Consider the following 22,004-nt stretch of genomic DNA (forward strand, 5'->3'; position numbering starts at 1 on the left):
CTGGAAAATCTTTTCATGCCAGAATCTAAGTAAGTGCTCAAAAATATGATGAGGGAATATTATATGGATTCAGGAGCCATCTTAAAGGGGTTCCCATTGGTCAAGTCTAAAATAATTTGAATACCAAAATAAATAAGAAGAATGAGGCATTATAAATTATTGGAAAAAATAAGGACAAATGAAACTATACCTAAAATATATAGATATGTACACATAGACACACATACACAGGGGAGAAGGGAGATCTGTTTCCAAGCACAAGGCCTAGTGCCTGTTGAGAAATGTGGAGGAAAGGTTGGAATTGAAAAATCGTCATTTTGTAACCATCACTGTAAAGAGCGGGTCAGATAAGAATCATCAGGGATGCTAAACCTAGGGAGACATGTTAATGAAGAGTAGTGTCTGCACGGTCAAAAAGTGTCTCCCCACAGACTGCCTACTAGCTGCAAGAGAGGAAAAAAAAAAAGTGATGATACCACAGAGAATCTGGCAACAGTTTCACCAATTGATCAAAATTATCATCACCTGTGAGGACAGATATCTGAGAAGGACAAAACGTCACCCAGGCAGTATTTTGCCTGAGAATACATAACAGCAATTGATCATAAGATCAAAGACAAAATAGGGAACATTCTTTCGGGAAAAAAAGGTGGAAGAATGGTATTTTTTTTTAAAGATGGCAAAGTTGCAAAAGGCAAAGAAAGGCTTTGGAATTATTCCACATTCAAGAAACCTATAAATACAGGACAACTAAATGCAAAACTTAACTCGAGACTGGATCATGTACTGCAGGGGAAAAGAAAATGCAATAAAGGACATTATTAGATCAACTAACAAAATTGGAATATGCATGGCAAATTAGATAAAAGTACTACGTCAATGTCAATTTATGAAATCAATCACTGCTATGAGTAGTAAGGGAATACCTCTATTCTTAGAAATGCACACCAAAGTATTTAGGAGACAGAGCCATGATATATGCATGTCTTCTAAAAAGGTTCCATCAGAAGAGCAAGAGAAATGGTAAAAATCTGAATAAGTATGACAAATTATTAGTCCTCTCTTAAGTTCTTTAAATTACATTATGATGGTTGAAAGTAAAAAATCCTAACGTTGTCTGATGGAGTTTTCAGTGCATATATATGACTATGATTCACATGAAAACTACAACATGAAGCAGGGAGGGAAAGGATCTCTATGGTTATAAGGTTTCCAGACTGTACTTGCAGGGGTAAAGTCTTAAATCTAAGTAGGCTGTTAAAAGTTATGTTATACATGTTGCAAGCCCTGTAGCAGCCAATATAAAAAATAATACAAACAGATATGGCCAAGAAGCCAGTAAATAAATTAAAATGGAATACTAAAAAGTATTGAAGTAATCCAAAAGAAAGCAGGAAATAGGAACGGAAGAATAAAAGAACAGAGGACACACAGAAAACAAAGAAGAAAATAAAAAAATAGTTGCATTAACACACAGCTACGTAATCATATATTTTCAAGGAAACACTGGAGATGCAGTGTTAAAACCTATTGTGATAGCTATTACAAATACTTTTTAACGTCTGAGAGAACAAATTACTCTCCAAAGGATGTAGGCCTATAAACAACAGCAGTTACTTCATTAGATCTTACAAGCCAAAGTGACATGATATTTTAATCTCCATCAAACAAGGGTGCAAAATATAAGCTCTTAATCATGTGATGAGGGAGTGAGCCAAGAAAAAAAAATCTTAAAAACTACAATGGTCAAAGTTTAAACACACACGCTAGAGATACTCAGAGACGAGGAGAGAGAGAGAGAGAATGTTTGTTATATAAATTTTTAAAAAAGCACTTTACTTAAAAGCACTCTGAGTTACAATTCCTTCACTCCCCTTTACATCTCCATAAAAGGAACTCTATTACAGCACATACAGTTTTCCATTATATAAAGAAAATGTGTGTATGTGTTGGCTCTACAACTATAAGAGTGATTGTAATTTATTTATGTTTCCCAAGCATAGTCCAAACTTCACTAAATGTAAAACAGATGTTATGGATTTCTTTCACAAAATGTTGGCAACAACACATTTCAATTTCAACTAGAATAGTCAGAACAGTAAAATAACTCCAAATGTCTCTTTCTCAAAGATGAAGCAAAACACGAAAAGAAATTTAAAATAAAAATTCTACACTTCTATTTTAAAAATAAATTCCTAGGAATATTAGGTCTAAAATCAGGTGCATATCAGAAGTTAATTCACTAAAATATTATCAATCACTCTCATACACTGCTGGTAGGAATGCAAAATGGTATGGTTGTTCTGGTAAAGAGTTTGGCAGTTTATTATAAATTTAAACATCTTCTTATCATATGACGCAGCAATCCCACTTCTGGTTACTTACCCTAGAGAAAAGAAAACTTGCATTCATAAAATCCTCTAATGAACGTTTATAGCAGCTCTATTCATAATCACCAAAACCTGGAAATAACCTGAATGTCCTCTAACAGGTGAATGGATAAACAAGCTAGTGTCCACAGTGGAACACAACTCAGAAATGAAAATATGGATGGATTTCAAAGGCATTATGCCAAGTAAGGAAGCTGGTCTCAAAAGGTTACACACTGTGTGATCTCATTTACTCAACATTTTGTAAAATGCGACACTCTAGTGATAAAGATAGAGCAGATTAACCAGGGGGTAAGAGTGGGGGAGGGTGTGACCATAAAGGGAGAGTGTGACGGATTTTCTGTGTTGCTGGAACTGTTTGATTCCTGATGGTGGTGGTGAGTACACAGAAACCATCCAATCTGAGTAACACAGAAAGAAAAGGTTGGGGCTGGCCCCATGGCCAAGTGGTTAAGTTTACGAGTTCCGCTCTGGCGGCCCAGGGTTTTGCTGGTTTGGATCCTGGCCGCGGACCTAGTACTGCTCATCAGGCCATGCTGAGGCAGCATCCCACAGAGCAGAGCCAGAAGGACCCACAACTAGGATATACAACTATTTGCTGAGGGGCTTTGGGGAGAAGAAGGAGAAAAACCAAAAACAGAAAGAAAAGTTTAGAAAAAATGAATAGAGCCTCAGGGACCCATCAGACAACACTAAAAGGTTTTACATTCATGCCATCAGAAACCCAAGAGCAGAGGAGAAAAAGTGCTGAGCAAAAAACATATTTGAAGAAATAATGGCTGAAAATTTCCCAAATTTGGTAAAAAGACATAAGCTTACAAGCCCAGAGAGGATAAACAAAAAAATCCACGGCTAAAAACATCATAATCAAACTATCAATAATTAAAGAAAAAGAAAATATCCTGAAACCTGTTAGAGAAAAACAGATACATTTCCTATAGGGGAAGCAGGATTCAAAGACAGTGGATTTCTCCACAGACACCACAGAGGCCAGAGAGAAGTGAAACGACATTTTTAAAGTACGGAAAGAAAAGAACTGTCAACCCAGAACTTAATATCCAGTGAAAATATCCTTCAGGAGCAAAGACATAGCAATGACATTCTCAGATGAAAGAAAACGAAAAGGATTTGTCCAAGTGAACCTACTCAAGAAGACATGCTAAAGAAAGTTCTTCAGATGAGAAGGAAATGATACCAGAGGGAAACTTGGAATATCAGGAATGAAGAGTAAAATTAGTAAAAATCTACATAAATGTATGAGATTATTCTTCTTAAGTTCCTTCAAACACATAAAAAGGAAGAAAGTAAGAATTATAACATTATCCGATGAGGGTTTCAATGTAGGTAGAAACAATGCACATCAAAACCGTAACATGAGGACATGAGAGTAAAGGAATCTATTTAATAAAAGGTTCTATATGCCATTTAAAGTGGCAAAATATTAATTCTAGGTAGACTGTGATCCCTAGAACAACCAGTAATATATATAATTATAATACACGTATTTACATAACATGCAAGAGATATAGAAGAAAATCAAATTAAAATGGAATATTAAAAAATATTCAAATAATCCAGAAAAGGCATGAAGGAGAAAATATAAGAACAAAACAGAGAAAGAACAGAAATAACTACAAAGTGGGCAGACTTCAATCCAAACACATCAACAATTACATTAAATGTAAATGAATCATAGATCTAAATGTAAAAAGTAAAATTATAAAAATTTATAAAAAATTTGAGGACAGTTTTCATGACCTGAGGTTAGGCAAACAGTTCTCAGGCATCATACCAAAAACATGAGCTAAATATATACATAAAAGAAAGATAAACTGTCTTCTTGAAATAAAAACTTTTGCTCTTTCAAAGACACCGTTAAGAAAATGAAAAGACAAGCTACAGAATGGGAGAAAATATCTGGAAATCACACTTATGACAAAGGCCTTGGATACAGAATATATAAAGAACTCTCAAAACAACAGTAAGGAAACAATCCGATGAAGCAATGAATAAAAGAGTTGAACATAAACTTCAGCAAAGAGGATAAACAGATGGCAATCAAGCCAGCACCCAGCAACAAGCATCAACATCTGCTGCTGGGGAGTCAAGTGCATGGAGAAAGACGGCCCCTGGAGGTGCAGACCTGGAGGAACGCCTGAGAGCTGAGGGCGGAGCTGGAACACTGAGGAAACCAGCCAGCTCCCAAAACTCCACCTAAGCATGAGGAAGAACTGAACTTGAATTTGAATCCATCGCTGCAAGAAGCTGAAGCCTGTGGTGTCTAAGGTAATAAAAGCCACGAAAATCCCAAATCCAGCTCAACAGTTAAGTACCTTGAATTAACTCTCATGCTAACACTGATAAAAGAAATGTGCCCATTTCTGGGCATAAATACTCTTCACTTCAGTCTCTACTGTTTTTCCACAATGTCTATCATTCAATAAAAAGTTATGAGATAAAAACTCAAGAAAAAAAAGATCTGTTGTAAACTAATCAGCAGAATCAGACTCAAAGATGATTCAGGTCTTGGTACTATTGGGCAGGGACTTTAAAATAACTAAGATTAAAAGTCATAAACACAGAAACAAGTACAGTGGTTGCTAGGGGCTGCAGCGAGAGAGAAATGGGGAGTTGTTTAATGGGTAGAGTTTCAGTTTTACAAGATGAAAAGAGTTATGGAGATGGGTGGTGGTGATGGCAGTACAACAATATGTACACTTAAAACTGTATACTTAAAAATGGTTAAGAAGGTAAATTTTATGTTGTATATATTTTATTTACCACAACAAAAAAAACTGGGTGAACAAAAGATCTAGTACAAAGGAGTATGAAATAGTCTTGTATCCTGAAAGTGGTGGTGGTGGTTTCATGAAGCTACACAGGTGATAACATTGCATAGAACACGCATACACACACAAGTGCTTGTAAAACTAGGAAAATCTGAAAATGCCCTTTGGTTTTCACTAATGCCAATTTTCTAGTTTTGATAGTATACTATAATTATGCAAGATGTTACCACTGTCAGAGGCTAGATGAAGGGTGTATGGAAACTTCTTGTATATTGTTTTTTTTGCTGCTTCTTGTGAATCTATAATTTTTCAAAATTAAAAGTTAAAAAATGTGTGTGTGTAGGAATTGATGTACTAAGATTGGCAAAATATTGATAATTGTTGAAGGTGCCTAATGGGCAGTTGTAGGTTAATTATACTATTATTTTTTTGCATATTTGAAATTTTTCATAATAAAACAATAAAGAAAAAAATATACGTTAAAAGATCTAGTGGAAAAGCTGGACAATATGGATGAACAAATGGGCAGCATTTGAACAATTTCAGCAGAGAGATAAATTAAGAATCAAATGAAAATGCTGGAAATAAAAAACATTACATTAGAGATGAAGAATTCCTCCAACGGGCTCATTGGCAAATTGGACTTCAGCTGAGGAAATGATCTGTGACCTTGAAGATAGGGTAATAGAAATTATCCAAACTGAAATGCAAAGAAAAAAAAAGTGAAAGAAATAGAACAGAGCATCCCAATGTGGAGAAAATATATCCAATGTTCTAACATACGTGTAATTAGAGCTGCAGAAGAACAGAGAACAGGACAGAAGAAGTATTTGAAAAGATATGGTTGGGAATTTTCACACAAATACACCCTAGAAATAGCACAGTCAAATTGTGGAAAAACAGAACAAAGAGAAATGTTTGAAGGCAGCCCAAAACACACACACCCACACCCACACACACACACACAAAATAACAAGGATAGAAGACTTCTTTTCACAACCCATGCAATCCAGAAGACACTTTAAAGATATCTTCATGTCAAAGAAAAACTGTCAACACAGTTGCCAATGGTCCACAACACATTCCTGGTTTTCCTCCCACTTCTCAAAGTTTCTTTTATAATTCCTTTGGAGGATCCTCTCTTCTGTTCAGCCAGCACATTTTAGAATTCCTCAAGGTTCAGTTCCAGTCCCTTTCCTATTTTCACTCTATATTCTCTCCACAATCTCATTCCTGCTCAAGGCTGTAACTTTCACTCCCTGGCAGATAACTCCAGTGTTGTATCTCCTACCTACACCCCTCCTGAGCTGCCTACTTCATATTTTCAGTTCAGTGTTTCACAGGCACTCAAATTCAACATGTCCAAACTGAAGTCACAATCTCACCTGAGACGGCCCTCTTTCAACTTTCCCTATTTCAACAAATGCAATCATCATCTTCAAGGAGTCATCCCCATCAGCAACTCGTGACCCCCTATTCAACTACCAATGTGCCCATTCAATTGTGCTTCCTAAACATCCCCCAAATCCATCCAGCTCTCTTTCACAACTACCATTATTCTCATCCAAACTACAAACTTTTCTTGCCTGAACTTTTTTAATACACTAGTCACTGACTCTCCTGTATCCACTATTGCACCCCTTCAATCCCTTCTCCTTGCAGCATCCAGAATAATACTTTCTAGGATGTCACACTTGTGCCTTCCTTAGGCTCTGCTTAAAACCTTTCAACGGCCTCACATTGGTCTTAGGACTGTGACCAAACTGCTTATGCCAAACCACACATGGTGTGGCCCTTACACGCACACTTTGCTAGCCTCATCTTATACCACACTCCCCTGTCCTGCCCTCCTCCAGTCACTATGGCCTCCTGTCAGTTGCTGACAGATGCCATGCTCCCTCCTAGCAGTGCCTGTGCACAAGCTATTCTGTCTAGGACCTATTTGTTAGTCCACATCCACTCGTTTTTCGGATTTCAGCTCAAGTTTCAGGAGATCGTTCCATATTCCCCCAAGAGTCAGATCCCTGATGTATGCTTCAACAGCATATGTAACTCTTCTCTGTAGCATTTAACACAAACTCTATTTTAGATTATTTTTACGATTATTTAATATCTGACTTTTCCACTAGGCTATAAATCCCATGAAGATGAAAGATTATATCTGTTTTTGCTCACATTTTCATTTTAATGCCTAGCACATAGTGAATGTATAATAAATATTTATTGAAGAAAACAACAATAGAGATGAAGAATATAGGCTTAAATATAACCCATAATAATGGTGTTACGCTTTCAGAGATGTTTTGATATTTACTTACCAAGATAAAAGAAAAGGCAAATTTAAAACTGTAGAGTGAAACTAATCCCTAAAAGAATAAATTTTTAAAATATTTTACCTAGACACAAATTCACTTAATTCTGAATATTCGGTGGGCTCCATTATTATGTTGAGGTCAGTAATAACAGAAGATAAACTCTTCTTATTCTAAAATAAAGAAAACAAAATTTATGTATCAGAGCACAGTAAACTTTTAAACAGAAAGACAAAAATACTTTAAAAATATGCAAAATGAAATTCCACCAAGTAACATAAAAAGATAATCAAGAAAACGTACTGAAAATATCAGTTATTTGTTAAAAGAATAAAAGTAGATCCTTGCTACATACCAAAAATCTAAATGAACTCCAATAAATGAATTACTTACTTAAATGTAAACACTGAAACTATAAACTATAAAATATTAGGAGGAAATAGAAACATTTAAATGACTACTGAGTGAGGAAGAACTTTCTACACAAACAATAATAGAAAAAAATAAGTGAATACAATTACATAAAAAACTCAAAATACCTATATAAAAAATGACTTTATAACTAAAAGAGAAACAGTAAACTGAGGAAAATTTTTACCATAAACACGACAAAGAGATATGAAACCTGAAAAGAAAAAGGCAAAAGACATGAACTACAAACTGAATCAGGAAGAAATAGAGAATCTGAATAGACCAATCAGAAGTAAAGAAATAGAAACAGTAATCAAAAACCTCCCCAAAAATAAGAGTCCAGGACCAGACAGCTTCTCTGGAGAATTCTACCAAACATTCAAAGAAGATTTAATACCTATCCTTCTCAAACTATTCCAGAAAATAGAGGAAGATGGAGCACTCCCTAATACATTCTATGAAGCCAACATCACGCTGATCTCCAAACCCGACAAGGACAACACAAAGAAGGAAAACTGCAGTCCAACATCACTGATGAACATAGATGCAAAAATCCTCAACAAAATTTTGGCAAACCGAATACAGCAATACATCAAAAAGATTATACACCATGATCAAGTGGGATTTATACCAGGGACACAGGGATGGTTCAACATCTGCAAGTCAATCAACATGATTAACTACATTAACAAAATGAGAAACAAAAACCACATGATCAGGGGCTGGCCCCGTGGCCGAGTGGTTAAGTCCTCGCACTCCACTGCAGGCGGCCCAGTGTTTCGTTGGTTCGAATCCTGGGCGCGGACATGGGACTGCTCATCAAACCACGCTGAGGCAGCGTCCCACATGCCACAACTAGAAGGACCCACAATGAAGAATATACAACTATGCACCAGGGGGCTTTGGGGAGAAGAAGGAAAAAAATAAAATCTTTAAAAAGAAAACCACATGATCATCTCAATAGATGCAGAGAAAGCATTCGACAAGATCCAACACCCATTTATGATAAAAACCCTCAATAAAATAGGTATAGAAGGAAAGTACCTCAACATAATAAAGGTCATATATGACAAACCCACAGCCAACATCATACTCAACGGGCAAAAACTGAAACCCATCCCTCTCAGAACAGGAACAAGACAAGGGTGCCCACTTTCACCACTCTTATTCAACATAGTACTGGAGGTGTTGGCCAGAGCAATTCGGCAGGAAAAAGAAATAAAAGGAATCCAAATAGGCAATGAAGAAGTAAAACTCTCGCTGTTTGCAGACGACATGATCTTATATATAGAAAAGCCCAAAGAATCCATAGGAAAACTATTAGAAACAATCAACAGCTAAAGCAAAGTTGCAGGGTATAAAATCAACATACATAAATCAGTAGCATCTCTAAACACTAACAATGAACTAACAGAAAAAGAACTCAAGAACTCAATCCCATTCACAATCGCAACAAAAAGAATAAAATACCTTGGGATAAATTTAACCAAGGAAGTGAAAGATCTATACAATGAAAACTACAAGACTTTCTTGAAAGAAATTGATGACGACATAAAGAGATGGAAAGACATTCCATGCACATGGATTGGAAGAATAAACATAGTTAAAATGTCCATTCTACCTAAAGCAATCTACAGATTCAATGCTATCCCAATCAGAATCCCAATGACATTCTTTACAGAAATTGAACAAAGAATCCTAAAATTCATATGGGGCAACAAAAGACCCCGAATTGCTAAAGCAATCCTGAGAAAGAAGAACATAGCTGGAGGTATCACAATCCCTGACTTCAAAACATACTACAAAGCTACAGTAATCAAAACAGCATGGTACTGGTACAAAAACAGGTGCACAGATCAATGGAACAGAATTGAAAACCCAGAAATAAAACCACACATATATGGACAGCTAATCTTCAACAAAGGAGCTGAGGGCCTACAATGGAGAAAGGAAAGTCCCTTCAACAAATGGTGCTGGGAAAACTGGACACCCACATGTAAAAGAATGAAAATCGACCATTCTTTTTCACCATTCACAAAAATAAACTCAAAATGGATCAAAGACCTAAAGATTAGGCCTGAAACAATATGTCTTCTAGAAGAGAATATAGGCAGTATACTCTTCGACATCAGCTTCAAAAGAATCTTTTCGGACACCATAACCCCTCAGACGAGGGAAACAATAGAAAGAATAAATAAATGGGACTTCATCAGACTAAAGAGCTTCTTCAAGGCAAGGGAAAACAGGATTGAAACAGAAAAACAGCCCACTAACTGGGAAAAAATATTTACAAGTTATTTATCTGACAAAGGGTTAATCTCCATAATATATAAAGAACTCACACAGCTCAACAACAAAAAAATCAAACAACCTGATCACAAAATGAGCAGGAGACATGAACAGACATTTCTCCAAAGAAGATATACAGATGGCCAATAGACACATGAAAAGATGCTCATCATCACTAATCATCAGGGAAATGCAAATCAAAACTACACTAAGATATCACCTTACACCTGTCAGAAAGGCAAAAATATCCAAAACCAAGAGTGACAAATGTTGGAGAGGCTGTGGAGAAAAGGGAACCCTCATACACTGTTGGTGGGAATGCAAATTGGTGCAGCCACTATGAAAAACAGTATGCAGATTCCTGAAAAAGTTAAAAATAGAAATACCTTGTGACCCAGCCATCCCACTACTGAGTATCTATCCTAAGAACCTGAAATCAGCAATTCCAAAAGTCCCATGCACCCCTATGTTTATCGCAGCATTATTCACAATAGCCAAGTCATGGAACCAACCTAAGTGCCCAGTAACTGATGATTGGATAAAGAAGAGATGGTATATATATATACAATGGAATACTACTCAGCCATAAAAAAGGACAAAGTCATCCCATTCACAACAACATGGATAGACCTTGAGGGTATTATGTTGAGTGAAATAAGCCAGACAGAGAAAGATGAACTCTCTATGACTCCACTCATAGGTGGTAGTTAACATATAGACAAAGAGAACTGATCGGTGGTTACCAGGGGAAAGGGCACTAGTGGTGAAGTGGTGTACCTACAACATGACTAACAATGATGTACAACTGTAATTTCACAAGGTTGTTAACTATCATAATCTTAATTTAAAAAAAAGACATGAACTTAAAAACTCAGAGGTAAAAGACAATGTGTATGGAAAAAAATGTTCGATCTCACTAGTAATAAGATAAATGTAAGGTTAAACAATGAGATGACATTTTAATCTAAGAAACCATTTGACAATGCCTAACTCAAAATATTCATAGTCTCTGTCTCAGCAATTTGACTTCTAAGAATTTATCCTACAGTAATAAAAAATGAAGACAAAGACTTATGAATAAAGATATTCATTACAGTGCTACACATTACAAAAAGACAAAAACAATTCTATATTCAATAATGGGGATTGTTAAATAAACTGTTAAATATTTTGATCTGCAAATTCAGGTTTTCTCCTTTACGCTAGTAAATTTTCTTCTATGTTTGCCTATAATTTCTCTTCCACTTTTTTTCGATTCTTTTTTTTATGGAAAAATCATATACTGACTCTTCATTATCTTCCACATCTCTTTTCCTTCAAACACGCTAACAAGCGATTTCTCTCAAGCCCATCCTCCTAGTCTACTATTGGCTGCATCTAGTGTAGTTTTCAGCATTATAACCATTTTATTCTTCCTTCATTTCTCTCAGGTCTCTCCTTTTCTTATTCAATTTTCTTTAAATGCTTTCGAGAGTCAGAGCAGTTTTTATATAGCACGTTCTTGTATTTCCTGGATTAATTTTTCCAAAGTAAATTTATCTCCATTTTCTTACTAATTTCTTTCATGGCAGTACTTTGACATAGGCCCTAAATGATGATGAAAGAACTCTGCACTCTCCTTGTGCTTTTAACTCCATGGGTGGTATTTTTTTAAGAGGTACATCTAGCAGTTTTTGCTATTTCCTAAGGACAGAGTGAGTGGATACTTCTTGACTCTTCCCCATTTGTCTGGGCACCATCTGACTTGTCTCTTTGTATCTTGAGCTGCTGGAGAAATGGATATTGATGGTCTGTAATCTTTGTTTAGTTTTTCAGCTACTCGAGGATATAGCGGCAATTGTCAGGAGCAGCTGCAGTTTAAGTAGGCTGTCTGTAGGCATCTATCACCATATCTAATCAGAAACAGAAACTACAGAAGCACTCTTACAACTCAATAATAAAAAGACAACCCAATTGAAAACCAGGCAAAGGATCTCAACAGACGTTTCTTTAGATGATATACAAGATGCTTAACGTCATTAGTTATCACCTGGTAGTTCCATTTGACCCAGTAATTCTACTCCTAGATATAAACCCAAGAAAAATGTACATGAATGTTTATAGCCACATTATTCATAACAGTCAAAATGTGAAAACAACATAAATGCCCATCAACTGAAGAATGAATGAACAAAATGTGATATATCCACACAACAGAATATTTTTCAGTCAAAAATATATATATATATGAAGTAATAAGACACACTATAACATGAATGAACCTTGAAAACATTATGCTAAGTCAAAGAAGCCAGTCAAAAAGACCACATATTATATGATTCTATTTACAGAAAATGTCCAGAATAGGTAAATCCATACAGACAGAAGACAGATTAGCTCTTGCTTAGGTCTGGGCAGAAGGAAGGAGATTGAGAGGTGATAAAGAAGATGGGCTTTCTTTTTGAGGTGATAAAAACGTCCCAAGTTGATGTGGTGATCATTGCACAACTCTGTGAATTTACCAAAAACTAATGAACGTATACTTTAAATGGATAAATTATATGGTATCTGAGTTATATCTCAATACAGCTGCTACAAAAGAAAAAAAAAATCTCAGAGGCACCTCTTGTCTTTTCTTCTAGTATGTGTGGGTGTGTTGGATTTTGGACTTACAGGCATTAGGATAGGTAAATAATCCCGTCAGCATAAAGCCTATGATTTACTGGCCCCTCTATTTTTTTTCTTTTTGGTGGGTTGTGGATTCAGTTTAGCCACTGGAAAGTTGACTTCAAGATACGGTTTGCCCATCTCTCTCCTCCCTGTCATACTGCTAACCAGGTCAATCCTCCCCAGTCGGTAAACAAGGGGAAGGACCTTATAAACAATCTGACGTCAAAGCCCCTGCCTGAGTCTCAGCAGCACATTCCTCGCTACCCCAGTCCATTTAAGATTGCAGTTCTCATTCTCTACAACTTAAGGATTGTGGGTAGAGACATTCAGGATAACGGTCCAGTTAACTTTGCAAAATTTATATACTGCTCCTGAAGCACTCTGTATCAGACTTCAGTCTTTTCTTTCATTTAGGTTCAAATGTCATCATATCAAGTACACTTTCTTTGGAGTCTGTGATATGGGATTATATTCTTTTTAATTAAAACATTTCCCTCTTTTTGTCTAATTTTCTTCTTTCACTGGTTTCAGAGAGAGAAGTTTTGAAAACATACTTAATCTGCCCTTTCTCCACAAACTCCCACCCATCTGATTTATTATGCTGCATGGACTGTGAATGCTGACACGTTAATTCTGAAGTCCTTGCAACTCCTCAGAAACAGCGCTAACAACAGACAGTAAATCCTGGAACATACTTGTATGTTCCAACCACTTCTGAAAACAATAGCTATGCCAACGTGGGTAATCATTCAAATGCCCTGGGTACATTTCCCTATAAATAAGGGGGCTGAACTAGATAATCTATAAGGTCACTTTGGGTTCCAATATTCTATTCATATGATTTTAGGGCATTTTTCTAACATTGTATTACTATGATTTTATTATAACAATATTCTATAAGTAAGACAGTTTCATTATTTACGTTCCTTTTTAATATTCTGATAGCTTAACATCTCCCTCTAGTGGAAATTTTGTTTAAAAAAACATTTTAGAACACATAAGCTTGCTATGTCTTCACCATTGTTTTTTTTCCTCAAATATAAAATTCTTAAATATAAAAATCTGCTCAACATCATAAAATGGTAAAGCCATTGTAGAAGGCAATTTGGTATTATCAATCAGAATTTACATACACATCTCCTCAACTTCGCAGTTCCACAGAGATAGATTTCTACAGGGGTACTTACACAAGTAGGCCTAGAATACGTGAGGATTTACCATGAAATAACACAAACATAAAAACAATTCTCATCACCCCATTACATCAGAATTCTAAGTAACAACAACAAAATGAGACAGTCCTTTGTTCTCTTCTCCAAGAAAGTCTCTGAGTCCCATATGACTTATCCCTAAAATCTTGCTCATTTGAGGGGCTGGCCCCGTGGCTGAGTGGTTAAGTTCGTGCGCTCCGCTGCAGGCTGCCCAGTGTTTCGTTGGTTCGAATCCTGGGCGCGGACATGGCACTGCTCATCAAGCCACGCTGAGGCAGCGTCCCACATGCCACAACTAGAAGGACCCACAACGAAGAATATACAACCATGTACTGGAGGGGCTTTGGGGAGAAAAAGGAAAAAATAAAATCTTTAAAAAAAAAAAAAAAAATCTTGCTCATTTGGGAGTTTTTGTGATAGCTTTTAACATCTTGCTTACCAGTCTGGTTCTCAAAAAGAATCATAAAATTGGAAATGTGCAGAGAAAGCAAGCATTCTTAACATAGGGAGAGCATACTCTTTCTGTAGCAAATTAAGTAAAATCAAGCAATTTAAAAACACCTACATACTTTGGGGGTCGGCCCCATGGCTGAGTGGTCAAGTTCGTGCGCTCCACTTCGGCAGCCCAGGGTTTTGCCAGTTCAGATCCTGGGCGCAGACATGGCACCGCTCATCAGGCCATGCTGAGGCAGTGTGCCACACAGCACAACCAGAGGCACTCACAGCTAGAGTATACAACTATGTGTTGGGGGGCTTTGGGGAGAAGAAGGACAAAACACCCAGAAACACCTACATACTTTGAAATGTGAACAACAACTTACATCTCTTTATCTGGCAATTACTGTGTTCTATGTCTGTAAAAGACTATCTGTAAAAGAATATCAGCTGTTCCTCTCCTTAGATTTTTTTCCTGCATCCCCTAACGCATATGGGACAGAAACTGCTGGTAGATCCCAGTATTTGTACTTCTTTCTTGCCCCAATTTTTCACTGGCCACACGGCCATGCACAACGAAGACTACATTTCCAGCCTTCCTTGCGCTAACTTATTGGCCAATGGAATGTAGGTGAAAATGATGGATATTACAAGTTCGAGAAAGTGTCCTTCACGGGAAAAGGTGAGCCCTTGTTTGCCCACCCCTTCCTGATGCCTGAAATGCTAAAGTGATAATTGCACCATGATTTGGAAGCCAGGTGGGTGATGGCAGAGCCTGATGATTATGAAGTCACAATACTAGCCTTTGAACACTTACCCTACAATCTGTTTAAGCAGCTGAGAAATAAATGTCTAGTACTTTGAACCACCCTTATTTTTAAGTTTTCTGTCATGTGCAGCTCAACTAATTCTAATTCACTCAGCATGTGAGCTAACAGTATAAATTTAGGCCATTACTAAATTGTCACAAAATTTTTGATCATGCTTTGGTGGTATGGGGGTGAGAATATTAGCTTAAAATACTGTTGACAGGAAGGTGAGGTCTGGGCTGATGTCATCACTGCCTTGTAGGAGGCAGGGAGCATGGCCACTGCTGCAAGGGTAGCAGGGCCTGTGTGGCAGGGCCCACATGGCTCTGGTCCTGTCTGTGCAGCCTCAGGGCGGACAGCAACGACCAGGAGGCCAAGCCACGGTGGGAGCTACAGGGGCCCAGTGCCAGTTCACGCTAGGAATGCCTCTGGTCAGGCAGTAGTCATTCTTCAGAAGCACATCGAGTTACAACAAATTTCCCCAAACTGTGATCTGACTCGTGATAAGATGAAACTACCATTTGACGTTTTCCTTCAGATACTTAAGGTGACCCAAGTATGCATTTTAAACAAAACGAAGTTACAATACTGCAGTCTATTTCATCTCTCAAGCCACAGCCCCATTAACGAGAACTCTGATAATCTCTGGGCACAACCATCCTACAGTGTACAGCTCCACTGAGCAGCTCATTGACCCCAACTTCAGAGGACAGTCTTTCTCTTTTCAGACAGACTTGTGCATAAGCCTCCAAAGGACAAGCCTAATTTTGCCCACAGTCTAGCTTCTCTCCAGATAACCATGGAGAGACTGTGAAAAAGACATATACCTACAGCAGAAAAAGCCTTCAGGACCCCAAGGCTCCCAGGATACTCCTGAGAAGTTTCCTGGGCAATGTGTCCAGTGACAGTGCAAATGTTCTCAGACATGGGACTGGACCTGAGGCCTATGACTCCTCCAACCTTACCATGGACTGTAGTCCTGGCCCATTAATAGAAGTCAGGATGCAGGTGAATATTTGGTGTATCACCACTCTGAGTTAAGGATCACATTAGCCACAAAGAAAGAAAATGCATTTGGTCCGATTATGCAACATTCTGCAATGGGAAAACATCCAGGAGCTCCTGGGCTGCACAAAAGAGAAGCGTGGGATCCTGACACAGACTGTTAATCCAAAATGACACCAATCCATTTGGGCCCATGTTCTGTTTTAGTCTTCAGCAGATGATCTTTGAGGTCATACAGGACTATGATATTGCCTTAGTGATCATGCATGGCCCCAAGGCCTGGTGCCAACCTGGGAACAGTGTACCTCCCCTAGGGCCACTCATCACCCATGCCCCTGTGTCAGATCCTGCTCAATCAGCATTGGCAACGCCACACTGTGGATGTTCTTGGTCATCCTGACAGGACCAAGCTGGGAGCTATCATCAGATGAGGCGCCCAGACCTCCCTCAGCCCATTCCCAGCCTGCCAGTGTCAGTGGTCAACTAGAGACATGGCTTGCAAAAAGTTTATAAAAAGCAAAAGCTCTAGCCCAGCTATCCGGACCCAGGCACTCTTGACTAGTTGGGGCAGCTGTCTGACACCTAAGGAGGCAGGGTCCTGATTACCTAACATTAACTCCTGTTCCATACAAGAAGGGACAACTTGGGGCTGTTTTTGTGGCTGAGGACAAGGATGAGGAATCCTGGCACATGACTGAACACAACCAAGCAGCTTGTCAGCAAGACTTAGCACTGCAACTATCTGATGACCTGAGGTTGAGGCAGCCTGCCTGCCCTTCCCTGTTCTTCTCTACATACACTCCCTGTAGGCCCAGCTCACAAAATCAACTGATTGAGATTGCTTTCTGCTATCAAAGTATGTGCCTAGTCCCGGTCAGTTCTCAAAATTATGCCTGGATCCCACTCTTCCTGAAACCAGCCTTTGAAGGTGTCTAAGCCTTGTACTGCCCCATCCTGGCCAAAGACTGCATGTTATCATTCTGTCTGCTTCCTGATTTTATGTGAAAATCTTAGTCAAAAGTATCTTCCTCCTGTGCTGTGTCTCAGTAGTCCAGTATAACTTGCTGGCGTATCCATGAACCACCTTGGCATCTAATCCTCCAACCGTGAGCAGTTTTCAGATGGCTGTAGTCCCAGATGACCACAATCTCATGAGAGGCCCTAAGCAAGAACACTCAACTAAGCTGCTCCCAAATTCCTGACCAATGGAAAATGGGTGAGATAATAAATGTTTTTGTTGTTTTAAGCTATTAAATTTTGAGGAAATTTGTTAAGCAGCAAGAGATAACTAATAGAAAATAGACGGCTGGCATATCAACTGACTCAAAGGGCATCCAGGACTGTTCCCATGACCTGTGGCTTACACTGGGAGCCCAGGAGCATCTTGCTCCCTGCCCTCCAACAAAGCACCTATGTCCTCAGCAACAACCCTACCATACACAATTGCTGGGTATTTACACTTAAAAACATTTTTTGAAATGGTATCACTTTGCACAAATGTGCTACAAGGGGCCCCAGCTCATGAACTCCTCCTCAGCTCGGCCACTGCTGGAGGCCAGGGATGGGGGGGAATTTTTTATTCCATAGCAGCAGAATCTCTGTTATCACAACACACTCCTTAACTTACCTGGATTTCCAGAATCTGAAATTCAAGTTGAAATGTAATCATGTGGCAATTTCCTGATAATCTGTGTCTCTGTAGAACTTTCTTTATACCTGTAAATCAAAAAACCAAATATTTTGCTTGAAAAGTAACAATTTCCTTCAAATATCTATTGTTCAATTTTGTGTGAATATCTATAATACATGTGAGTATATGTGTGAAAGCGTATGTTAGTATTTGCAATGAAAATATCTGGAAGAACGTGCATCAAATTGATTAGCTTTGCAAAATAGCACTGAAGACAACTTATACTTTCTACTTCTCGATTATACCAAAGATTAAGGTATGAAATAGAAATATGCTAGTATAACCCTAGACAAATTTGAATCATGATAACTGTTATTTTTCATTTTTGCAACTTTATCTGCTTCTAGTTGAAGACAGTAAATTGGATCCATGTATTTACCTCTGTTATCTCTCAAAACTTTACTAAAACGATATCAGAAGGTTTCTTTTAGGTATAACATGAATGCACTTAAATGCATAAAATGCCGTATTCTTAAGTATACAGTGTGATTTTTTTTTAACATATGTATTTCCCATGTAACCACCACAGAGATCAAGATACAGAAATTTTAAAGTACCCCATAAAGTTTCCTCATGCCTTTTCCCAGGTTATACACTACCACCCAAGAGATAACCATTATTCTGACTTTATCACCATCTAGGTTTGCTAATGAAGGTATTTTTAGAAGGGCACAATTCTACAAGGATAAAGAGAAGAAGATGAGAGTAACCTAATTTTGGAAGCTGGAAATCAGATGGATGAGCCAGATATCACGTAGAAAAGTGAGACTGACCTGGCAGACCCAAGAATGCGGAAAGTTCGGAATCAAGCCATTCACACAACATGAGAAGGGCTTTCTAAAATTGGTAGCACCAAGAACTTCAGCAGATGGGGTGAACCTGGGACTCAAACTAGGAAGACTGAGACTCCTTCACACTAGTAAAAGTCTTGTACCTGATCTAATCTCACTCTCCATCCTCTCTGTATTCCATCTCCTCCTCTCAAGCACCTGGAGTGTCTAAATTCCATCAGTCATTTCTATATGTAATTCAAACTTCTAGTGAGGTAAATTGCCCGAGACCCGCTGAGGGTCACTCTCTCTCCTGTCATGAGGGCTATTTCAGTGGAAAAGTCAGGAAGCATTTCCAAAAGCGATTCCTTCCTTAGGGAATGTTATTCTTGTCCCAAGTTCTCAACATCCAACTGTACAGCTGAATTGGCCTTCCCTTCCCTGTTAGTGCATCACAGATCTGTGCAATAAAACCTAGGCACTGGGACCAGAAACTCTCCTTTGGCAAATGGTCCAGCTGCTGAAACATTTATCTTGGCCATAGGCCATGTTCATTAGGAGTAGAACACTGTACATGAGGCAACTCTCAGGTCAGTAGCAACAACTCCTAAGAGTTGTTGTTCTTACAATCACTTATCTCTGTTACCTGAGTATTAAGTTACTTAATGACAGAGACTGTGCCTTCTTTAACCTCTACCTCAGGCAGCGCTTTTTTTGGTGAGTAAGATTATCGCTGAGCTAACATCTGTGCCAGTCTTCCTCTATTTCATATGTGGGATGCTGCCACAGCACAGCTTGATGACTGGTGTGTAGGTCTGTGCCCAGGATCCGAACCCACAAACCCTGGGTCACTGAAGTGGACCATGCAAACTTAACCACTACGCCACAGGGCCAGCCCCTCAGGCGGCTTTTAAAAGAGTCTTATGGATGCTGTCATGTTCAAAAGACACCTGGCAAAACAAGCCTACCACAATCACACATTCAAATAGTTACCTTGTAGAATTTTAATTCAATGATATGACAACCAATTTCCTGTGCATACAAGGTTAGCTTCAACACCACTTCTAGATTAACACTTACTCTTTTCTGTCATCTCAGTGCTTGTCAGGTCCTTTGTCTTCTTGGAGTAATTTCTTATCTTGATGCCAGTAAGTGTACTTAGAAATAAAATTTCTGATTCCAAATGTCCAAGATGACTTCTCAGATCTTTTGAAGATTCCCATCCTTCAGAATCTGATTGGTATATTTCTTGAAAGGATTTTCTAAAAAGCAAATATCAGAAATAATTACGCCAATGAGGAAACCACTAACAAGGATTTCACTGAATTTCTTTAAACAATTCCCATTTTGTCCTTCTTACTCTCTTCCCATTAAAACTACCTAAGATTTTTTTCTCAAAACCAATGTAGCTACTAACACAGCAATCTTTATTCTCAACACAAAATAAACCTAATCAAATTATACTACCAGATTTGTACATATTAGAAACTGTAAAATAAATTATAACATGAGTACTTTGCAAAATTAGAATGTCTCATATCCCAAGACATCTCAAATTATTTTAAAAGATGTCACAAAATTGAAAACAAAATAAATTAGCCAGGTTTAAATTCTAAAACAAAGTATCCCAGAGCATTTTATACTAAGAAAGAAATTCTGAGGAAATCTAAGAATGGGAGTGGGGTGGGGAGGGGAGAATTTCAAAGGAATAACAGCATTATCTCTTTAAGCAACACTGTGACCAGACATTCTTCAATGAGAACATATAACTCTATTTTCCTTGAAAAGGAGTAAAATTTCAGCTAATAATCACACTGAATGGCATTTTACTTTATGTCATCCTTTATTGCCCTTGTACGATCTGCTGTATTCTACACTGTTGACTTGTGCCATCTTTAAACATGCCTTCCTTTGATGTCGGGGCGCAATTATCTTGATTTTCACTTTACATCTTGGGTCCTCTACTGTCCCTGCTTCTTACCTCCAACCTTGGAATAAAACCCTAACACTCTTTCCTCTGCTGTCCTAAATATGCATTCTCTCATTCCAGAGGAATACTCGATGATTAATCTCAGCATTTCTGTGACAGTACCTCCTAAAGCACACCTCTAACCATTTATCTCTTCTTCCTTCAAGGTAGACTTAGCTTGATAACTCACCAAATGTTTTCCTCAAGGTAACTTTTCCTCCAAATTGTCGTACTTTCGTTAATGATAAAAGCTATCCCTTGATATCTCAAGCTCCATATCTCTGGAGCCATCCTTCGCTCTGTTACTCCCTTCGCATCTGGACCTACTGCCATCCTTTCTGCTCCTTCACATAGGTATCCTTCCTTTTCTATTCTTAATTCCACTGCATTAGCCTATCCTCTTTTGACCTCATACCATGTCTATAGGAAATAACCCAACTCTGAATTTTTTTTTTTTTTTTTTAAAGATTGGCACCTGGGCTAACAATTGTTGCCAATCTTTTTTTTTTCCTGCTTTATCTCCCCAACTCCCCCCACACCCCATACATAGTTGTATATCTTAGTTGCAGGTCCTTCTAGTTGTGGCTCATGGGACGCCACCTCAACGTGACCTGATGAGCAGTGCCATGTCTGCGCCCAGGATCCGAACCCTGGGCCACTGCAGCAGAGCGCGCAAACTTAACCACTCAGCCATGGAGCCAGCCCCCAACTCTGTATTCTTCACACTGGGGATCTAAAACTTGTATAAGTCTGTAAAAAACGTTTACAATTTTTTTTAATGCTAATTTAAAATATTAACGTAGGGTCTGGCCTGGTGGCATAGTGGTAACGTTCGTGTACTCTACTTCAGCAGCCCGGGGTTTGCAGGTTTGAATCCTGGGCATAGACCTACATACCACTCATCAAGCCATGCTGTGGTGGCATCCCACGTACAAATAGAGGAGGACTGGCACAGATGTTAGCTCAGCAACAATCTTCCTCAAGCAAAAAGAGGAGGATTGGCGACAGATGGTAGCTCAGGGCAAATCTTCCTCACCAAAAAAAAATAATAATAATAATGTAAATATATTCTATATCATCTGAGAGACTACCACATGTTCTTTTATACTTGTCATCATGGATTGATGAAAGAAATTATTTTATACATAGAAAGCTAATGAAAAAGAGAGGCAATCTTCATACATAAATGATGAGTTCCTGCCAAGTGAATATCAAATAATGTCACATCAAACTATGAATGAAAATTTCAAGGTATTGCCAATAAGCAAAGTGATA

At 38.2% G+C, this 22,004-nt stretch overlaps 1 protein-coding gene across 4 annotated transcripts in view; it reads right to left on the reverse strand.

The window, feature by feature from the left end:
* Nucleotides 1–22,004, reverse strand: part of CENPP (centromere protein P) — a 215,819-nt gene that overhangs the window by 180,833 nt on the left and 12,982 nt on the right. For all 4 annotated transcript variants that reach the window (XM_070248185.1, XM_023627640.2, XM_070248186.1 and 1 more), the window contains exons 2-4: nucleotides 19,841–20,022; nucleotides 17,928–18,016; nucleotides 7,576–7,664 (exon numbers count right to left, since the gene is read on the reverse strand). In XM_070248185.1, the coding sequence (XP_070104286.1) occupies nucleotides 7,576–7,664; nucleotides 17,928–18,016; nucleotides 19,841–19,853 (191 nt within the window). In that variant the 5' untranslated portion in view covers nucleotides 19,854–20,022. The remainder of the gene's footprint in view (nucleotides 1–7,575; nucleotides 7,665–17,927; nucleotides 18,017–19,840; nucleotides 20,023–22,004) is intronic.

The sequence above is a fragment of the Equus caballus genome, chromosome 23 (assembly GCF_041296265.1).
Source record: "Equus caballus isolate H_3958 breed thoroughbred chromosome 23, TB-T2T, whole genome shotgun sequence".
NCBI classification, from domain to species: Eukaryota; Metazoa; Chordata; class Mammalia; order Perissodactyla; family Equidae; genus Equus; species Equus caballus.